This window comes from Bos taurus, chromosome 26, assembly GCF_002263795.3.
Source record: "Bos taurus isolate L1 Dominette 01449 registration number 42190680 breed Hereford chromosome 26, ARS-UCD2.0, whole genome shotgun sequence".
Taxonomy (NCBI): Eukaryota; Metazoa; Chordata; class Mammalia; order Artiodactyla; family Bovidae; genus Bos; species Bos taurus.
In genome coordinates, this window is record NC_037353.1 from 40028305 (window position 1) to 40048290 (window position 19986).

The 19986-nt window shown below is 40.5% G+C and overlaps 1 protein-coding gene across 5 annotated transcripts in view; it reads left to right on the forward strand.

The window, feature by feature from the left end:
* Nucleotides 1-12881, forward strand: part of SEC23IP (SEC23 interacting protein) — a 39523-nt gene extending 26642 nt beyond the window's left edge. For 2 of the 5 annotated variants that reach the window (XM_005225774.5, XM_059881813.1), the window contains exons 14-19: nucleotides 3899-4054; nucleotides 4436-4538; nucleotides 5698-5883; nucleotides 6738-6900; nucleotides 7386-7487; nucleotides 11378-12881. In XM_005225774.5, coding sequence (XP_005225831.1) covers nucleotides 3899-4054; nucleotides 4436-4538; nucleotides 5698-5883; nucleotides 6738-6900; nucleotides 7386-7467 — 690 coding nt within the window. In that variant the 3' untranslated portion in view covers nucleotides 7468-7487; nucleotides 11378-12881. The other 3 variants (XM_005225775.5, XM_010820079.4, NM_001192959.1) reach the window with 3 other exon arrangements.
* Nucleotides 12882-19986: the final 7105 nt, after the last annotated feature.

The following is a 19986-nucleotide window of genomic DNA, read 5'->3' on the forward strand; positions in this document are numbered from 1 at the left end:
ACACTGACTCAGGCTGTGTGGTTTATGTTGGAATCACTTACCTGGGTTATTTGGGCGACTTTAAATTCTTTAAATATTTATTCAACAATTTTTTCAGGGGAGGATGGAGAAAACTGATTTTCTCTTAATAAAAACAGTATGCTTTCATAATGTTAGAAATAAAGGATTGAATGTGTGCTGAACATATCACCTCGCCTTTGAAATTGTCTCTATTTAAATCTTTTCACCTCTCGGTTTTATAGCGTTCAGTGTCTCAGCCACCAGAAATAGAAGTGGTGATAGAAAATTATTTTCAGAGTATGCTTAAGCTTTTTTATTACTCACAGTTCTTCCCTGAGGGAAATAGTTTCTGTAAAAACCTACCAAGTAGTTGATAATGCTGCATTTAATGATAAACTTGTTTCACAGTGGCTTAAAAGTATTAAAATCTTTTTAGAGAAGGTTACTTTCAATTTATTTATAGTTGTATGGTTCTAATCTCTTAAGTGAGTTCATGACTGATTTAAAGAAGGCAGAAAATATTGCTGGATGTTTGATACAACCTATTCAAGCTTTTAAGCTTAATTCATTCATAAAATTTGCATTTAAAAGGATTTTTATTTATTTCTTTAACTTACTTATTGGCTTGCCTACTCCAGAGTGAACGAGCTTGGTAGTTACAACTGGCAGGCTCAGTTGCCCCACGGCATGTGGGATCTTAGTTCCCTGATCAGGGATCAAACCTGCGTTCCCCACATTGCAAGGCTTGCAAGGTGGATCCTTAACCACTGGATCACCAGTGAAGTGAAAGTTGTTCAGGCGTGTCTGACCTCTTGCGGCCCCATGGACTGTTGCCTGCCAGGCTCCCCTGTCTATGGAATTCTCCAGGCCAGAGTCCTAGAGTGGGTAGCTGTTCCCTTCTCCAGGGGATCTTCCCAACCCAGGTCTCCCACATTATAGGTGGGTTCTTTACCATCTGAGCCACCAGGAAAGTCCCCAAAAATGTCTTCTTAAAACATGAGCAAACTTTAACAGACTCTAGGCAATAAGAAAGGACAGATACTTTCTTAGCTGCATGTAAAGGCTGAAGAGGAGGTTTGTGGAAACAGGGCTTCCCCATCACCAGGACACTCTCACTGCCTGCTTCTCCTTGGAAGTGTTGGCATCTGTGAACATGGAATTGTGGGTGTTGGTGGTCTGTACTCCCCTCTTCATAGCTTCATCACCACAGAGGTAAAGGAATCTACCTAATAGGTCCAGTTAAGAAACTTTAAAGGAAGGATTTTATTTGACCTGACTTGAGTCTTAAGTCCATTCTGGACCAATTCTTATTGCCTGGGGAGTGGGGCATGGTTTGATTGACCCAGTCCAGGTCCCATGCCATCTCCTTTGTTACCCAGAGGGTTGTTGTGGTAATCCACAGTGTGCATCATTCATGCCAGAAGGCCAAAAAGTACTGATTAAGGAAAAGATAAGGGGAAAAAAAAAATCTCATAATCTCCTTAACCATGACTAATTACCATAAGCAGTTTGAACAAGGCCTTCTGGACTCTTGAGCATATATTTACATATCTATTTTAATAAAAATGGAAAATACTAGAACATTATACAGGTCTCCCTTGACTTATGATGGGGTTACGTCCTGATTAACCCATTATAACCTGAAAATACCCAAAGTCAAAAATGGATTTAATACACCTAACCTGCCCAGCATCAGAACATTAAACATTAAATATGCTCAGAACACTTAACATTAGCCTACAGTTGGGCAGAATTATCCAACACAAAGCCCATTTTTTAAATAGGCTGCCATAACAAACTATCACAAGCTGGGTGGTCTTAATCACCATAAATTTACTGTCTCACAGTTCTGGAGGCTGGAAGTCCATGACTCAGGTGTCAGCAGGGCCTTGCTCCCCGCTGAAGCCCTGTAGGGGCACCCTTCCCTGCCTCTTTCCCTTCTGATGGTTTGCCAGCACTGGTTAGCGTCCTTTGGTATAAGTGTGCTTCAGCCCCCCACCCCATTCTTCCATTTTCACGTGGTCACCTCCCTTTGTGTTCACGTCACTTCCCTGTCTCTGTGTCCAGGTTTCTCCTTTTTATAATGACACCAGTCACTGGATTTAGGGCCCACATTAATGCTGTAATGATTCTGTTTGCAAAGAAAGCCTGAGGTACTGGTACAGTTCTCTTTGGGGGGAACACATTCAATCCATAATATTGGACCTGTAGGCAGTTTTTCACTCTATTAAGCAGTCCAGTGATAAACAGTTTTAAACTAATTTTCTGTGAACATTTTTTATTCTTTCTTGCAGTTATATAACTGGAAATATTTATAGCTGGGCCAAAAGCCGTGAACACAAGAATGTTAATAGTTATTGCTACTTGCCCCTGGAAAGTTTGTACTCCCACTGGCAGCTTATAAGACTGCCTCTCTCTCCTCTCCCTTGCTAGTACTATCATTCTTGTTTAAAAATGTCATATTCTAAAAAAAAAAAAAAAAATGTCATATTCTTACTTTTATAACTTCTTCTAAAGAAATAATTTTTTCACATGCAAACAGGAGTTTTTAATTTTTTTTTTTTAGTATTTTATTTATACCTGTGCTAACTGTATCTCACTGTATTTCTTTGAGCACTAGAGAAGTTAGATGTTTTGTCATCTGTTTTTTATGCTTTTTTTCAATGATGTACTAGTGTTCCTATTTTTCTATTGGGTTGCTTTTCTCTTTACTGGTACTGAAGAATTCTTTATATATTAGGGATGTTGGCCCCTTCATGTAAATATTTTTTCCAATTTATAATTTTTTTAACCTTATTTTTTTTTCTGGAACTGAGGGAAAATGCATAATCTTGAGAGCACCTCCTTTGTGGTCCCCATCAGTAGCATAAACTATTGAATTTGCAAATTAGGAGCAAACCAAGGGATGTGAAGTCTAGACTTTGTTAGAAGGGCAGCCTAGTTAGTAGAAAGAGCTTTGCATTTGGAGTTAGACGTCATTCTGCCACTCACCATGTGCTCCTGGTAAGTGTCGTCACCTACTTGGGCTTCACTGTCTTCGTTTGATACGTGGGCATGAAGGTCCCTGCCATGCCCTCTGCTCTCAGTGGACCTCTGTCATGCCCTTGATTATGCCATTCCTTGTTCTTCATTCTCAGGATACTGAAATGATGGAGACAGAATTTCTGTCACTGAGCAGCAAACGAAAGAGCTTTGTAAAGTACAGAGAGCTGTCCGAATGTGGGTGCTTTCTCTTACGCTAACAGTTCTCTGTGAGCTGAAAGGCTACATGTGAGCTTCCCCCACACAGGAGCTCTTTGGGGATAAATCATCTTTTAATGGAGAGAAACATGCCGAATGAATGAGGATGGTAGTTGTAATAGAAGTCATAGTCATTGGATGCTTAAAATATGCTAAGCACCTTATGTGGATTTGATTATTAAGTGTGGTTTTTCAACCACATTATGAGTTTGGCATTGTTATGATTCCCATTTTATAGATGAGGAAACTGAGGTGGAGGCAAGAGAGATTGAGAAACTTGCCTGAAGACACAGAGTGAGGAGTGGAGTCAGGGCTCAAACCCAGGTAGTTTGATTCTAGAGTCTGCAGCTTTGACCACATTTATAACTAACATAGGGATGATACTTCTGTACACTGTATATTTTATGCTTTATACAATAAGTGAAAGTCTAGTTAGAGGATGTAATTGTGGATAAAGATTTCAGAGGGAAATTTTTTGGTCCTTTTGTGCTAGTAGCAGCTGTCCATTACAGTGATCATTAGCATCGTAAGCCACACCTTGCAGAGCATCATCTGTATTGGGGTGCTTTTAATTAAGTGAAGTTTTAGTTGAACCTTTGATATTTGTCTTTCATGACATTGAAATGACTGTCTTTCATTGTTTTCTGATTCTTCCTAGGTTTCTGTTGTTTACAGCTCCTTAGACTTTGAACCAGAGATTTTCTTTGCCTTGGGATCTCCAATTGGTATGTTTCTCACTATTCGAGGAGTGGATAGGATAGATGAAAACTACAGGCTTCCTACCTGCAAAGGATTCTTCAATATTTATCACCCAGTGAGTAACCTGCATTTACTTCCGCTTTGAAGAAGACAAAGCACTAGTCCTCTTTATCCTGATAGAGTCTCAGATTCTTATTTCTTGGGAATTAAAACTGATTTTGATTTTGTACAACTCAGCCCTCTGACCTAAACAATACAGTCTGATAGTTTGCAATAAACTTTTCTACCAGAAAGCCTTTGTTCAGGGAAATGATTCTTTTGTTTGCAAAGTAATTTTCTCCACAAACTGAAAAGTCGTCTTATAAAATTACCAGTATTTGAATAAGGTGTGAAAAAAAATAAAAATCTCTGGTTTGCCAGTTATCTGTTTTCTCACTTAACTAAGATACATAACTCAAAACAGCTTTTCATAAATTTCTAATTCTTCGGTTTATAGCTTGATCCAGTGGCGTATCGATTAGAACCTATGATTATACCAGATTTGGACCTGAAGGCAGTTCTCATTCCACATCACAAAGGCAGAAAAAGACTGCATTTAGGTAAAGAGAAAATGCTATAAAAACTCATTTCCTTCCTGTCATTTTGTGACCTGTCATTTAATGATTTGGGTTCTTCCTGTCATTTGCATTTTAACACTAAGCTCTTATTTAAGTGCCTACTATGTTCAGAACCTGTTTACTAAATATTTGGAGGAGCTATAAAGTTACAAAAGAGTTTCTTCTCCTTGATGATTTCTTGATAATATTTGATATTTGTTGATACAATTGATATAATTGTTGATATAATGAGGAATGGGGGAAGTTGGTGATAAAGTGAGATGCATACATTTTGATAAAACTTGGTAAAAGTTTTTGGAATTGGGAAGCAGAGTTAATTTTGAACTAAAGACCAAACCATCAAGAAATAAATTTGATGCTCAGTCAAGTGAGCTGTTTTTTCTTTGGTAACTATAAACAAACTTTTTCTTTTAAATAAATTTTATTGAACAAAATGGATTGATAATATTCCAAGTAGGGTTTAGGTTTCTTTTATGTCTATTAATGGTGTATATTACTTCTTATTCATAGGTTTAAAAGAAGGAAAAGTAATCATGCCCTCTTAAAATTTTTTTTTTCTTTAAGCTTGCATCATGCTTTTCAAACATAACTTTTGAAGTTAAAATGAGAAATTTGATACTTTGATATTCTTAAGATTTTGAATTAAAATGTGATTTATTAGACAAAAGTAGAGAAAGTAAAGGGGCAGTAGTTTCTTCGTTTTTAAATTAGGAGTTTAAATTGTGATTATATCAGAATCTCAAATTCTCAAAACCATTCACCAATACATATTAGAAAAACAGTCATCTTTTTAGTCTTGTGGGCCCATTTTTTGACTTATAAAAAAAGGCCCTTAAATGTGCTTATACATTTTTATGGTATTTGAATTATGTCTTTTTTTTTTTTTTTTGGAGAGAGAAAATATATAGGTTTAGGCTGGATCAAGTTTAGTCATTAAGAAAATGGTAGAGTAAGACTCCACAGAACATTTTAACATGTTGAGCGTTCTTGGCTGAGAAACTCCCATGTATTTATTTGACATTTAAGAGACGAGTAAGAGGTCTTATCCAGTCTGAGGATAGTGTAACTTGTGTTTTAATTTTTGTGGTGCAGAATTTTACCCAGTAACTAATACCTTGTTATGTCGTCTTAATCTCTTTAGAGTTGAAAGAAAGTCTGTCTCGTATGGGATCTGATTTGAAGCAGGGTTTCATTAGCTCTCTGAAAAGTGCTTGGCAGACATTAAACGAATTTGCCCGTGCTCATACCTCTTCAACTCAGTTGCAAGAAGAATTGGAGAAGGTAGCCAATCAGATCAAAGAAGAAGAAGAAAAGCAAGTAGTTGAAGGTAAATTTAACATTTAAGGCATTTTCCAGTGCAAAAATTATTTGTGAACAAAGCACACATGAATTATTTGATGCTGTTTTTCCATTATAGTCCTTTTTGTTGAAATGTAGAGGCTCTTCCTATAAAGGAAAAACTGTTTGTACAAACTGTACTTCAAAACGCATGGCATCCTTTCTTTTTAAACTAGGTTTTGGGCTGATAGTTGCAGGTTTTACTCTACTGCTGTTTAGTTGCAACCCCATGGACTGTAGCCCATCAGGCTCCTGTCCACAGGATTCTCCAGGCAAGAATACTAGGGTGGGTTGCCATTTCCTGATCCAGGGATTGAGCCTGCTTCTCCTGCATCTCCTACACTGGCATGAAGATCCTTTACCACTGAGCCACCCGGGAAGCCCAGGTTTTACTGTACAGGCTTTAAATTTTGTTGAGATTCATAAGGCCAGAATGGAATGTCGGAGTTGAGAACTAAGTTGGTATTCAGACATCTGAATGGCCCCCTGTGAGGAAAGCTCTTCTGTGTCTGACTGTGTCACTGTAGACTATACGTGCAATGTCAAGTCGTTGTGCCGTGATGTTTTTGATTCTTTCAGGTTCTAATTCTATTTCCTTTCTCTCTGCAATGCTCTCTTACCCCTTTTCTTCAAAACTCCTGTCAGCTGGTTGGCTCTCTCTCCTCTCTCCCGGGCAGCCAGCCCCTCTCCCCCGGGCTCTTTGGAGGAATGGGAAGTGAGCCTGGTAGCTCCCCAGGCTGCTGCGTTTGTCAAGCAATTTTCTCTTGAGCCCAGAAAGTCAGCTAAAGTCAAAGGATAATGATTAAGTGATTGACTTTGATATTGAAATGGTTTGAATTCTAGCAGAAAAGATTGTTGAAAGTCCAGATTTTTCCAAGGATGAGGACTACTTAGGAAAGGTTGGAATGTTGAATGGAGGCCGTCGAATTGACTACGTTCTTCAAGAAAAGCCAATAGAGAGTTTTAATGAATATCTTTTCGCTCTTCAGAGTCACTTATGCTATTGGTAAGTATTTTCACCTTTGAAAGTGTTCATGTGGCCTTTAGGTGCCAGTACATACTGCAGTTCCGTGAGATTCTTGCTGAATTAGCATTTGTTACGGAGTATTAATTTGAACGCCCATATATTCAAAATCAGTCTTTTCCCCCGTTAGCTTAGTTATCCACAAGATGGCAGCGTGTCACCTGCGTTTGACCAAAGGCCTTGGTACTTGCACATATTGTTGGGATGCCTTTCAGATCGGGAATGGTGGGGACTTTGAACGCCATCCTTTCATATATCCGGTGTCACCAGGGAGAACGGCAGCACAGCTGTTTTGTTGCTGATCAGTCTTTATCCATTTTTTAAGGACAGCTCTGAGATTACACAACTTTGTTTTCATTTGCCCTCCTTAGGTAGAGATGAATAGAACCAAAGCTGCCTTTCCACCTTTATGCATAGAGGTTAATTCCTCATTATCTCTTAAGTAAATGTGCTTTTCTTTTTTATAGGGAATCAGAAGATACTGCTCTGTTATTACTTAAAGAAATTTATCGAACAATGAACATTAGTCCAGAACAGCCCCAGCATTGATTGGACTTCAGCTTAACTGTGTGAGTTTATTTTGTGTATAAATTCTGAAGGCTTCATTCTGAGGCTTGTTTTTTTTTTTTTGGGTGCACCCTGCAGCATGTAGGATCTTAGTTTCTTGACCATGGATCAAACCTGGGCCCCCTTTGTTGGGAGCAGAGTCTTAACTCCTGGACTACCAGGGGAGTCCCATGTCTTTCTCTTCCTCTCTTAGTCACCTGGCAAAAACCATAATCCTAGGAGACCCAGTTGTCTCTTACTCTGAACCTCACCTGAGTTGCAGCACATGGCCAGAGAAAAGTCAGGCAATTGTGTTAACCATACTCGCTTCAAATCTATGACCAAAACATCCAGTGGGCAGTAAAGCCTGCAGTATGGTTCTGCCACACTTGTGCTGGTAAATTCCCTTCCCCACACCCTGAGGTGACTGTTATTTTGCTCCTCTCTCTCCTCACGTTTCCCACAGCCCTTGACCATGACCCTACTCTCACACACTTTGGAGAGAAGCCAGAGAACCCCGCTCTGACCACCGCCAACTTTACCCACTCTTCTCACCTTTGTATCTTTGTGATTTTCCCGCATCCACCCACCCATCCATTCATCCACCCACCCACCCACCCACCCAGCATCTATCCATCATTTGCTGCGCACCTTACTTACCTGCTAAGTGCCTAGGCCCTGAGGGTCACAGCAATGGACTACACAGTGTCTGCCCTCAAGGATCTTCTTTCCTGTAGGGGAGGACAGACAATAAATAAACAATGGAAGTGAGTCAGATGGTTAAAAATAGAGCAGCAGGATAAGGGGGAGAGGGGAATACCTTTGAGATGGGAACAAGTTGCTGTTGTATATAAAATGGCAGGGGACATCCTAAATGATAGAATGTCATTGGAGCAACTGAGCCAGCTGGATATCTGGGGAAAGAAGATCATCTCAGACAGACAGAATATATATCAGAACAAAAGAGCTGCCTCATCCTTTTTAGTGATTGTGTCGTATTTCATTGACTGTTACACCACAATTTGTTTTAACCATTCCTTACTGTTGGGCATATAGGTTTACTAGTATGAACAGTGCTTCAGAGATACATTATATTTAATAGTTGTATTTCATTCATAGTTCTTTTTATTAAAATCCTTAATTTATCTACCACTGTGGCATGTTTAGGTGATTTTCCAGTTTTTCTCTATTATAAAAAATTCTTAACATGTAGTTGTACGTACTTTTTGTGCATCTCTGTTTGCTTGGCCTAAATTCCTAGAAGAAGCATTGTTAAATCTAAGAGTTGTCACATTTTAAAAAGATTTTTGATCTGTATTTATTGGGAAGTTATATTTCAGAAGGGTTGCAGAAGTTTCATAGCTACTGTCAATATAAGTGCTAGTTTTTCTCTACCCTTGTCCATATTGGTTATTACTATTTTTTAAAGCTAATTTGATAGCTAGAAATTGTTAGGCATACATACTAAGTCACTTCATTCATGTCCAACTCTGCAGTCCTATGGACTGTGGCCCTCCAGTCTTCTCTGTTCATGGTATTCTCCAGGCAAAAATACTGGAGTGGGGTGCCATGCCTTCCTCCAGGAGATCTTCCCCACCCACCGGTCTTCTGTCTCCTTCATTGGCAGGCAGGCTCTTTACTACTAGCGCCACCTGGGAAGCCCAGAGGTTGTTAGATCATTGTTTCATTTTGTGTTTCTGTTACTAGTGAAATTAAGTATGTTTAAGTGTTTTTAACTGGCTATTTCTTCTTTTGTCAATTGCCTGTTTTTGACCTTTATGCTTTTTTCTGGAGGTGGGGGGTATGATATTTTTGCTTCTTATTGATTTATAGTTTTGATAGTCAAATTAACGTTTTGTCATTACAGTTTTTTTTTGAGTTTGGCATTTGCCTTCTAATAAATAAATACCCCCTTTTATTTTTGGGGGGTAGGATCAGGGAGCATGTTTTAAAAATGTGCAGTCTTTTAATATTATTTAGATAATTACATTTTTTTTTTTTTAGTTTTTATATGGTTTTGTTTTTTCACCTGACTTTATAGTTTTGAAGGATATGGTATAGAGAAGAATTTAACTTTTTTCTTAAATATTTCATCTTTTGCCTGTGCCATATATTGAATAATGTACCTTTTTGTTGTTGGTTTGATGATTTTATCATGTGCTGTTGACTTTTTTTTATTCATACACCCAGTATTTGTTTTCTAGGTTTTCTGACATCTTTTCTATTGACTTATTTGTCTGTCTGCCATATTTTACTGATTTCAAGTTACATATTTTTTGCATTTCAGCATCTTCACATTTGGAATGCATCTTAAAAAGCAGCTGTTGCCTTAATGAAAGTTGAGTTGTCCCTGAGAGGGTTTGAGTTTTCTTCTACCAGTCACTGGGGGGCACTGTTCGTCTGAGTCTGATGAAACTAACTTCTCTGCTTCAGATTTTCTTGGCCTGTGCTGATAGTGTGCACTCAGGTCATAAAATCTGCAGGCTGGTGGGGGTGGAGGCACCAGGTCAATATCAAGGAATTTCCCCTCCTTCCTGTTGTCAGAGAAGTGGTCTTCAGCGTCTTTGCTTTCTTTCTGGAGGACGCATTATTATTTTTATTATTATATTTTTACCCCTCACTGAGGCTGTTTGGGATTTGATATCCCCACTTTTTGTGAGGGGCTCTGTGCCTTTTAGACTCCCCACCCCAGGCATCTTTTTTTTGCATGATGCATAAAACAGTGTTGCATATTATAATTGATGCTGTCTTAGATTTAGTGAAAGTTTTTTTTTTTTTTTAATTTTTTTTTCTAATTTTATTTTATTTTTAAACTTTACATAATTGTATTAGTTTTGCCAAATATCAAAATGAATCCGCCACAGGTATACATGTGTTCCCCATCCTGAACCCTCCCCCCTCCTCCCTCCCCATACCATCCCTCTGGGTCGTCCCAGTGCACTAGCCCCAAGCATCTAGTATCGTGCATCAAACCTGGACTGGCAACTCGTTTCTTACATGATATTTTACATGTTTCAATGCCATTCTCCCAAATCTTCCCACCCTCCCCCTCTCCCACAGAGTCCATAAGACTATTCTATACATCAGTGTCTCTTTTGCTGTCTCGTACACCGGGTTATTGTTACCATCTTTCTAAATTCCATATATATGCGTTAGTATACTGTATTTATGTTTTTCCTTCTGGCTTACTTCATTCTGTATAATAGGCTGAAAGTTTTTAATATCTGGTAGTCCAATTTCTTAGGATACCATAGTCTTGGCTATTATTCCAAATGAATTTTGAAATGATTTAAATTCCCCTGACATTCTTTCTGCACAAAACAAAGCAGAACAAACAAAATCCGAACCATAGCAGTTCTAGGACTGTGACATCATCACCTGCTATGAAAAATTAAGACCCTTTCAGCTTGCACATGATTTGTTCACTGTAATTGTTTTATTTCTTCTTATACATGGTTGTAAAACTTAGGCAAGAGCTTAGTTCCTAACAGTATACTGACACTATAAAATAATTTGAAATCGTAACAGTCCCTCTATACATGGTTCATTCAGGCATCGACAGTTTTGCTGAATTTTTTTTCGGTCCTTTAATTTTAGAATCGCTCTTTAAAAAGCCTCAGATTAACCTGACAGATAATTCACTATGTTTTGTCTTTTATTTTTTGTACTCATTTTGTTTTGAAGATTATTAAGCTAGTTAACCTCACTGAACACTCCCTGATGGCCTTCTGTCCCTCCAGAAGGCCTGTCTGAGGACTTTGTGTTCACGGGCCTTGTTCTTCCAGGCAGTTTGCAGTGTTTGCTTGTCGCTTGACAGTGTGTTCTTTTATTTTAGAAAGGAATGACAGTGAGTTTTTGTGTTATGTCTGTAAGTTTGTAAAGTTGACCGAGGACTCTTTTTTTTCTTTTGAAGACTCTTGTCTTTGCAGAAGCTTGCAGTCTAAATTACAGTGCTGAGAAAATCCTCGGAGGACATTCCCAGTCCGCTCTTGGGATGGCTGACAGAAAAGTGATTCATTGACAGTTCCTGTGCTGTCATTCTCAGATGTAGGGGTTCATTTTAAAGAAAATATGCAGGACAAAAAGACAGTGCAAAAAATCAGTACCACATTTGGACTGTGTAGGTGAGAAAAAGAAATGTTTAAAATGACGCAGTTTAAAACTCCTCAGATCAGTTTAATTGTACAGTTGTCAAAGTAATATGTGATATCAATGAAGAATATTTGTTGCATGCAAACGGTTGTTTCTTTTTCCTAAAAAACTACTGTCATTGGTCTATTAAACGTGCATTTTAAAATTAATGTAGTATGTTCTACAGACTTCTCAAGAAACTATAATAATACAGTTTTTTAAAAATTTATGTTCAACTTTTTAAATGTGAATTATAGTTTGGGCTGCTTCAATGCAGGGTTATTTGTATTTGTTAAGCAGAAGTAACCAAAATCACTTCTGTTCCAAGCTCCGCTGTGGTCTTGGAGCCTTCCAGGCTGTTGCTGGGAGGAGAGTGGTGAGAGGAAGTGAGACGCTCTGCACTCACGGAAGTCCTGTGAACGCTCTCCCGGTGTCGCTTCCGCTAGTAGCGGTGAGCAAGCCAGAAGTTTCTCCATTTTGTCACCTTTGGTAGCTGTGCAATCGCCTTATTGCTGAAGTTGCAGTTAATATGAGAACCACAGTAGAATTTTTCTGGGTTTGGGTTTTTTTGCCTTGTATTAATTTCACTTATACCAAAGTATTGGGAAGTATGAACTTCTAGACTGTAGCTGTACTTCATGAAAAGACTGTTCTGTGATATTTTACTTTGTTTTACTGTAGCTTCAGATTATCTGAATATTTTCCTAATAGTCTGTGGGAATGCTGATCTGCTTTTGTTACGCAGTAGGAACGTTTGACACTGTTTACATAGTTCTCATGGAACGTAGAATTTTTGGAAAGCCACATATGATACACATTTTTTGTGTATATATATTAGTGTGAATAAAACAGTAACATCAGTGCATTTTTCTAAAGCAGAAAACTTCTGTAATTTTCTTGTCTTCCTTAAAAGTATTCCTTTGAGTTCAGTGTTCATTTACTTTTCATTGTGAGCATCTGCTCTATGGTTAATGTCTAACTATAGCATTTGCTCCTAATAATAGAATTAGGACAGTAGAGTTTTTGAACTGCAGCTGACCCCAGACGGCATATGTTCCAACCACCTTATTCTGCATCCAAGGACACGACACTAAATGCCTTTCTCAGGCTGCTGGTGGCAGATCTGGGCTGGAGTATGGTTCCACCCACTCCCTTTTGGCCTTCATTTCTCGACACCAGTGCTATTACTTTTCACTTAATTTCCTCCTAACTTCCCCAACTGATGAAATAAAAATAAGAGTTATTTATGTATATTTTAATAAAATCCTGTTCGATTTTTCAACTTACAGCTGGTTTTGTCTGTATTATTCAACCTATGTTTTCTGAACATTGAGCAGAGGAGAAACCCTTGAACCAGTGTCCATAGTAGAAACATACACCAGAGCAGTTTTAGGAGTCTTGTGATTTTAACCCTTCAGAAGATAAAACGTAGAATTTGGGGGCATGTATTTATATCCATCTTCAGTTTCTTAAAAAAAACAAACCTAAAGTCAAAACAGTAAGTAGGTCTGAGGGCAGAGTCTCTTTATCAGCGTGTTGCTCACTGTTATAACCACCCTGCCTAGCACAGTCTCGTCACAAAGTGAGGCACTTACCAAATATTTGTTGAATAAAACAATTCAGAAAATCAGAAGTAGAATTAAATAAGAGACCTTAGAATGACTGTTCAGACCAAACCCTTTACAAATTACGTATTTTCTTTAATTTTGCTTTCTGTTTAATATATTTATTGTTTGTTGCTGCTCTTGGGCCTTCTCTAGTTGCGGTGCAAGGGCTTCTCGCTGTTGTGACTTCTCTTGTTGCAGAGCATGGACCCTAGGTGCTCAGGCTTCAGTAATTGGGGCCCACGGGCTTAGTTGCCCTGAGGCATGTGGAATCTTTCCAGACCAGGGATCGAACCTGTGTTCCCTGCACTGCAGAGATGAATTTTTAAGCCCTGTACCACCAGGAAAGCTCCCCATTTAAACATTTTAGATGAGGGTATAGCTGTTGAGTAAAGCTTGACCTCCTTTTCCCCAGCAGCTCGTCCTCTCCAAGGACCCTCCTACCCATTCCTAACCTGGGTTGATGCTCTCATTTTCTTCCAATGAGGGAAGTCAAGTCTCTAGTGATTCTGAAATTGTTTCATATGTAGAGTTCGGGACTAAAGTTAAAAAGCTCCAGTGTCTGAAATTGAAGGTCAAAGGGTTGTTGTAAAACCGGTAAGGACAACCTAGGTCTGGTTTGTTAGGTCTAGGGTGCTTTGAGCTGCAGACACTGAATGCTCTGATTTTACTCCAAGTTAATGGTTCTCATTGTGCCAATGATTTGGCACTGGTTAGTATGAGTTATTAATAGTTCCCCAGGGCAGGTCCTCTAAGGCGAGTTGATAGAATTTAGTTCTGTTACGAGTTATGACAAACCTAGGCGGCATATTAAAAATAAGGGACATTACTTTGCTGATAAAGTGTCTGTCTAGTCAGAGCTATGGTTTTTCCAGTAGTCATGTATGAATGTGAGAGTTGGACCATAAAGAAGGGTGAACACCAAAGAATTGATACTTTTGAGCTGTGGTCTTGGAGAAGATGCTTGAGAGTCCCTTGGACTGCAAGGAGACCAAACCAGTCAGTCCTAAAGGAAATCAGTCCTGAATGTTCATTGGAAGGACTGATGCTGAAGCTGAGGCTTCAGTACTTTGGCCACCTGATGCGAAGAGCCAATTCATTAGAAAAGACTCTGCTGGGAAAGATTGAAGTCGGGAGGAAAAGGGGATGACAGAGGATGAGATGGTTGGATGACATCACCGACTCCATGAACACGAGTTTGAGCAAGCTCTGGGAGATGGTGAAGGACAGGAAGCCTGGCGTGCTGCAGTCCGTGGGGTCACAAAGAGTCACATGGCTGAGCGACTGAACAACAAGCTGAGGTGCTGACATGGCATTTCTGCTCTTGTCCGTCTCCCTGCAAAGCACCTGATGGACCGTCAGTTGACTTGACTCCTTGCTATTTCTATAAGACTTCCAACAGGTATCAGTCTTTTTCTGGTGTTTCACCTCTAAAGTGAGCTTACCAGAATCTTGACAGTGTGTTAGAGAGCACTGGTGCCCACCTGCCGTTGTGTCCAAGCTCTCTGCCTCTTAGCTGTGGGACCCACGCAAGATCATTTTCGCCTAAGCTCTTGGCACAGTGTTTCTGGTCAGTTTCTTCTTTGATGAAATTCCTCAACCTCACAGTTGTGAAGCGTAAACGAAAATATGAGTAAAGAGAATATAGTGGTTCTGGGCTTTAGTAAGGACTCATAACAGTAGCTAATTATCACTACTGTTGCTCTTTTTATCATGAACACTCAGATTCAGGGAAGACCCACGTCTTTGTGCCACTTGCAGTCCTCCCTGGGCTGTACCCGGCCAGGTTTCTTGTCTCTGAGGGATGCGGGAGGTCTGAACGTCCTCCAGATGCCAGGTGTCTGCAGGTGTGCAGGCCTAGAGGTGGAGGTGACGGGAGGACGCAGGAGATGTGGAGCCAGTTGGGGTGGGGCTAGCGGCGGGGGTGGTAGTGCTCATGAGTCTGTCTTCATGCAGGTCAGTGGGACTCTGAGAAAGCACCTTTGAAGAACTTCTACGTGCCCTGATTCTCTAAGCTCCTTTTGGTATAAGGATCGAAAAAACACGTTTTCCTTCCTAAATTCTGCCTTCTTTTCTCCCTATTTTATTTTCCTGCTTTAAAACACCAACTATGCTGCAGATTTTCTCAAACCTATTGGCTCCATGGACAGAGGAGCCTGATGGGCTACATCCCATGGGGTTGCAGAGTCAGACATGACAAGTGACTTGGCATGCATGCAGCATTGGCCCCACAGAGCTCTGAGGGTGACTTCCTGTTGTTAACACTAGTGGGCGCTCGTGAGACAGTGCAGCCTCTTCATTTAATGCTTCCTTCTTGCAAGTCTCAAAGCAACTGAAACGCGTTTAGATGGTATTCACACTTCGTGACAGTAAGTGGTCAAGGTATATGTTTAATACAGGAAACCTCAGAGTGACCTGTAGAACAGACCGGGGATTAGCGAGGACGCATCCTGGAGACAGTGGCCAGTGCTGCATATTTGCTAGGGGCTGAGCTGCAGTTCAGGTTCACGGACAGGTGGAGTCGGTGTACCTGGGGTGACCCACTGTGTTTTTCTTTCACTTATCCTGTTAAAGAGCGATGTTTGAAAACTTTTATTGTAGAGATTTTCATATACTCCAAAGTGTGGAGAATGGTGTAATGAATTGCCATGGATGGACCCCTGCCCTCGCCTCTGGTGATGCCAGGGTCTGCCTCTCTGTAACCTAAAAGACAGGTGAGCAGTGGCAGCCAGGGCCAAGCGGGAAAAGAAAGTGCGTTCAAGACGTGGAAAGACCTGAGCGGGAAAACGGCATCACACAGTGGGGCGACTGGAAGAAAGTACGTTGTGCGTGAAGCACAATAAGAGCTGTTTGAATGTGTTGAGTATGGTTTTCATTAAAATTGTTTTAAAGACAACATTTCTAGTGGTGCTTTTTCTTTTTGTAAGCCACTTGCTGGCATTCACTCTTGCTGAAAGGAACGTGGTTTGGAATATTGGAAAGTGCTCACTACCAACCAAGAGGCATTCTTTTTTGCCTGTGCCTCTCAGAGCGTGTGCCCAGCTGTATCTCCGAGACCTGCCTGCTTCTCTTTCCAAGGAACTGTCTAAATGCGTTTCAGTTGCTTTGAGACTTGCAAGAAGGAAGCATTACATGAAGAGGCTGCACTGTCTCATTAGTCAGTAGGTAAAAAACTGTTTTGGAGAGTACTTCCCACTCTTGGAGAAGCTTCTCATGAAGGCGGCTGTAATAGTTCTGAATGTTACTCCTTAGAATAGAACTGGGGAGAGGAATTTGTGTTTTGGGGCATGGACTGTGTTTCAGGCGCTGTGCAAACTCTTTTGTGTCTTTACAGAAACCCCATGGGAGTAGGTTTATTTTTCCATTTTACAGATAAGAGAACCGAGGCTCACAGAAGCTAGCCATCTTGCCAGGGCCACACAGTTAATGGCAGGGAAGTATAGAGTGTACTTAAGACTCAAAAAATAGGAGGAGATCTCTGCTATAGGAAGATACTTGCAAATTGCCTCTTTTTGAAACACCCAGGCAGTCACAACACTACCTCCCCTGCTTGTTTTTTTTTCCTCCCACAAGCAAAAGCATTTTCAAAGGATCCTTTGAAAGAAAAAGGTAAGTTTTAGGAGGCGTGGATTATAATTTGCTTTGTTGTTTGCACCTGGAGTGCTTTTTCTTTTTAACGTAGAGGGTAAAAGCCTCTTGTTAGTGGAGATTCCCAAATATTGGTCTGAACAGGACCTAAATGTTTGAATAACTACCCTTTGAACTGAAAAGAGAAATAAAAAGATGGTCCTTTGTCCTTAAAAAAAGAGTGTAGAGGTGTCCTAGCTTGTGTGCCCACCTGAATGTCTCAGTGACCGGTCCCAGGTTTTAGATGTTACCTTGGGGTTGGTTCTCCATTCTCACTGCCATCACCCTGGCTTTCCTTTAGCCCGGGCCACCGAGACACCGTGCAACCCTCCAGCATCCTCTGCCCTCCCCTCTCCCTATTGGGGGCTTTCTCTGGTTCAGAATTTCCTGTCCTCCTCTCTCCGCTGCCCCAGCCTCTCTGCTGCCTTTCCTGCTGCTCCCGCAGTATGAGCCAAGCTGGCTATTCATTTTCCCAGTTTGCTCTTCCTTCATCATCCCCTCCTGGCCTCTGCAGGAGACCAGAGCCTCGGGCTCCCACCTTCTCCACAAAGCCTCTGCCCTCCAGAAATCCTAAATAGGGCTGCTTCCCCAGTGCTGCTTGGTGATGTTGAATCGACATTTTACCCTGGTTTGGTCGCAGATGTCTTAAAGAGCATCATTCAACAGGGGAGAATGACTAGCACGGGATTCTAGCCTCCACATCAGAGGGAGGCAAAGCCCCCGGGCACAGAAAAGCCGATAAGAATGCCTTTCCTCTCTTCTCTGAGGCCGGTGGCCTCTGCCTCTCTGTCTTCCACCTGCACCCCTCCCCAAACACAGTGGGAACGTGAGTTTCTCATCTCACAGCTACATCTTGACCCTTGTGGGCACCCATCAGGTAAGAGGAAGACTTCATGTGTAGATTTCAGCAAGTGGCTGGCAGGGAAGGAGGTGCATGGTTCTAAACATGCAGTTACCTGGTAAGGTGTCCTTTATAGGCTGGAATTTCATATTAAGGATCTGGATTTAATGCTTTCTGTTCTCACTATTTAATAAAAAAAAAAAAAGCACCCTATTACAAAACTTCCTGTGAAAAGGTACATTATAAAATCCCCTCCCCACTCAATCAGTTCAGTTCAGTCCAGTCGCACAGTTGTGTCCAACTCTGCGAGTTGTGCCCGTGGACTGCAGCACGCCAGGCTTCCCTGTCCATCACCAACTCCCAGAGTTTACCCAAACTTATGTCCATTGAGTCAGTGATGCCATCCAACCGTCTCATTCTCTGTCGTCCCCTTTTCCTCCCACCTTCGATCTTTCCCAGCATCAGGGTCTTTTACAGTGAGTCAGTTCTTTGCATCAGGTGGCCAAAGTATTGGAGTTTCAGCTTCAGCATCAGTCCTTCCAATGAACACTGATCTCATTTAGGATGGACTGGTTGGATCTCCTTGCAGTCTAAGGGGCTCTCGAGTCTTTTCCAACACCACAGTTCAAAAGTATCAATTCTTCAGTGCTTAGCTTTCTTTATAGTCAAACTCTCACATCCATACATGACTACTGGAAAAACCATAGCTTTGACTAGATGGACCTTTGTTGGTGAAGTACTGTCTCTGCTTTTTAATATGCTGTCTTGGTTGGTCATAGCTTTTCTTCCAAGGAGCAAGCATCTTTTAATTTCATGGCTGCAGTTACCATCTGCAGTGATTTTGAAGCCCCCCAAAATAAAGTCTGTCACTGTTTCCATTGTTTCCTCATCTATTTGCCACGAAATGATGGGACCAGATGCCATGATCTTAGTTCTCTGAATGTTGAGCTTTAAGCCAACTTTTTCACTCTCCTCTTTCACTTTCATCAAGAGGCTCTTTAGTTCTTCACTTTCTGCCATAAGGGTGGTGTCATCTGCATATCTGAGGTTATTGATATTTCTCCTGGCAATCTTGATTTTAGCTTGTGCTTCATCCAGCCTGGCATTTCACGTGCTGTACTCTTTATATAAGTTAAATAAGCTGGGTGAAAACATACAGCTTTGATGTACTCCTTTCCCGATTTGGAACCAGTCTGTTGTTCCATGACCAGTTCTAACTGTTGCTTCTTGACCTGCATACAGATTTCTCAAGAGGCAGGTCAGGTGGTCTGGTATTCCCATGTCTTTAAACTAATTTTTCCCAAAGTATCATCTCAGGTCAAAATACTTAGTTTCTTTAAATAATATCTGTGATACCGTTTATTAGATGGACTTTTCTGGATACATTCAGAAATTCTTGTCTGTTTTGAAGGTTTCTGTCATTTTCATTAGAAATTCTTCAGGTAGGTCATGGGTGTGAGAGGGAGGGAGTTTATTTTATTCAGCATTCGCTAGGCCAACTCTTCAGTCTTATAATTCAAAACATACATTTGTAGTAGAAAGTTGTTTATTTTTTGAGGCTGTGTTTCATTTCTTTTAGCTCAAGTACCTTTCACTGAACTTCCACTAAAATTCATTTTCTGATGCCACTTTTCATTTTTCAACAAATTTCAGAATCAAGCCCTCAGTGCCTCCACTTTCTTTCCTCTTTTCCCAGTTTTGTCAACACCTGAGTCTACTCAGGCTGTGGTCTTTGGATGACTGTGTGTGATTATCTCCCTCTATCATTACTTCTTATTGCCTGGGGCCTGTGGAGTTTTATTCTCTAGAAAATGACAATATTTTGCCAACTGAAAATTAAGAGTTTACCTCTACTGTACACGATGAGCTTTGAATGGGTGAATTTGAGTCTCAGTCCCCTCCAGATGAAATCTGTAAAGAGGAAGGTTTCTGAATCCTTGGGCATCGATAGTTGAACATGTGCTGCTTATCTGCAGAGAATTAAATCCAGTCTGCTGGCTGGATTGTAGAGTCACGTCTGTCATCACTTTCTTTGGAGCTGAAAGAGGAGCATGAAGTCTCCTCTTGGCATATCTTAAAGTTCTGGAAAGAACTTTCTTGAAATGCAAGAGTGCATGTGTGCAGTTAGCTGGAACTAAATTCCCATTTGCCAGGCCCCAAAGGGAAATGAATATTTAAAGAAGTTTTTATTTTATAGCTGTTTAGCTCTGCAAAGTGCAGATCCCAACCAACTTTAAAGTGTTCAGTTTTATTTTTTTTGCTTTTAAATTTTATTTCATTTTAAGAGTGTCACATCTAAAGAAAAGACACCGTTGTTCA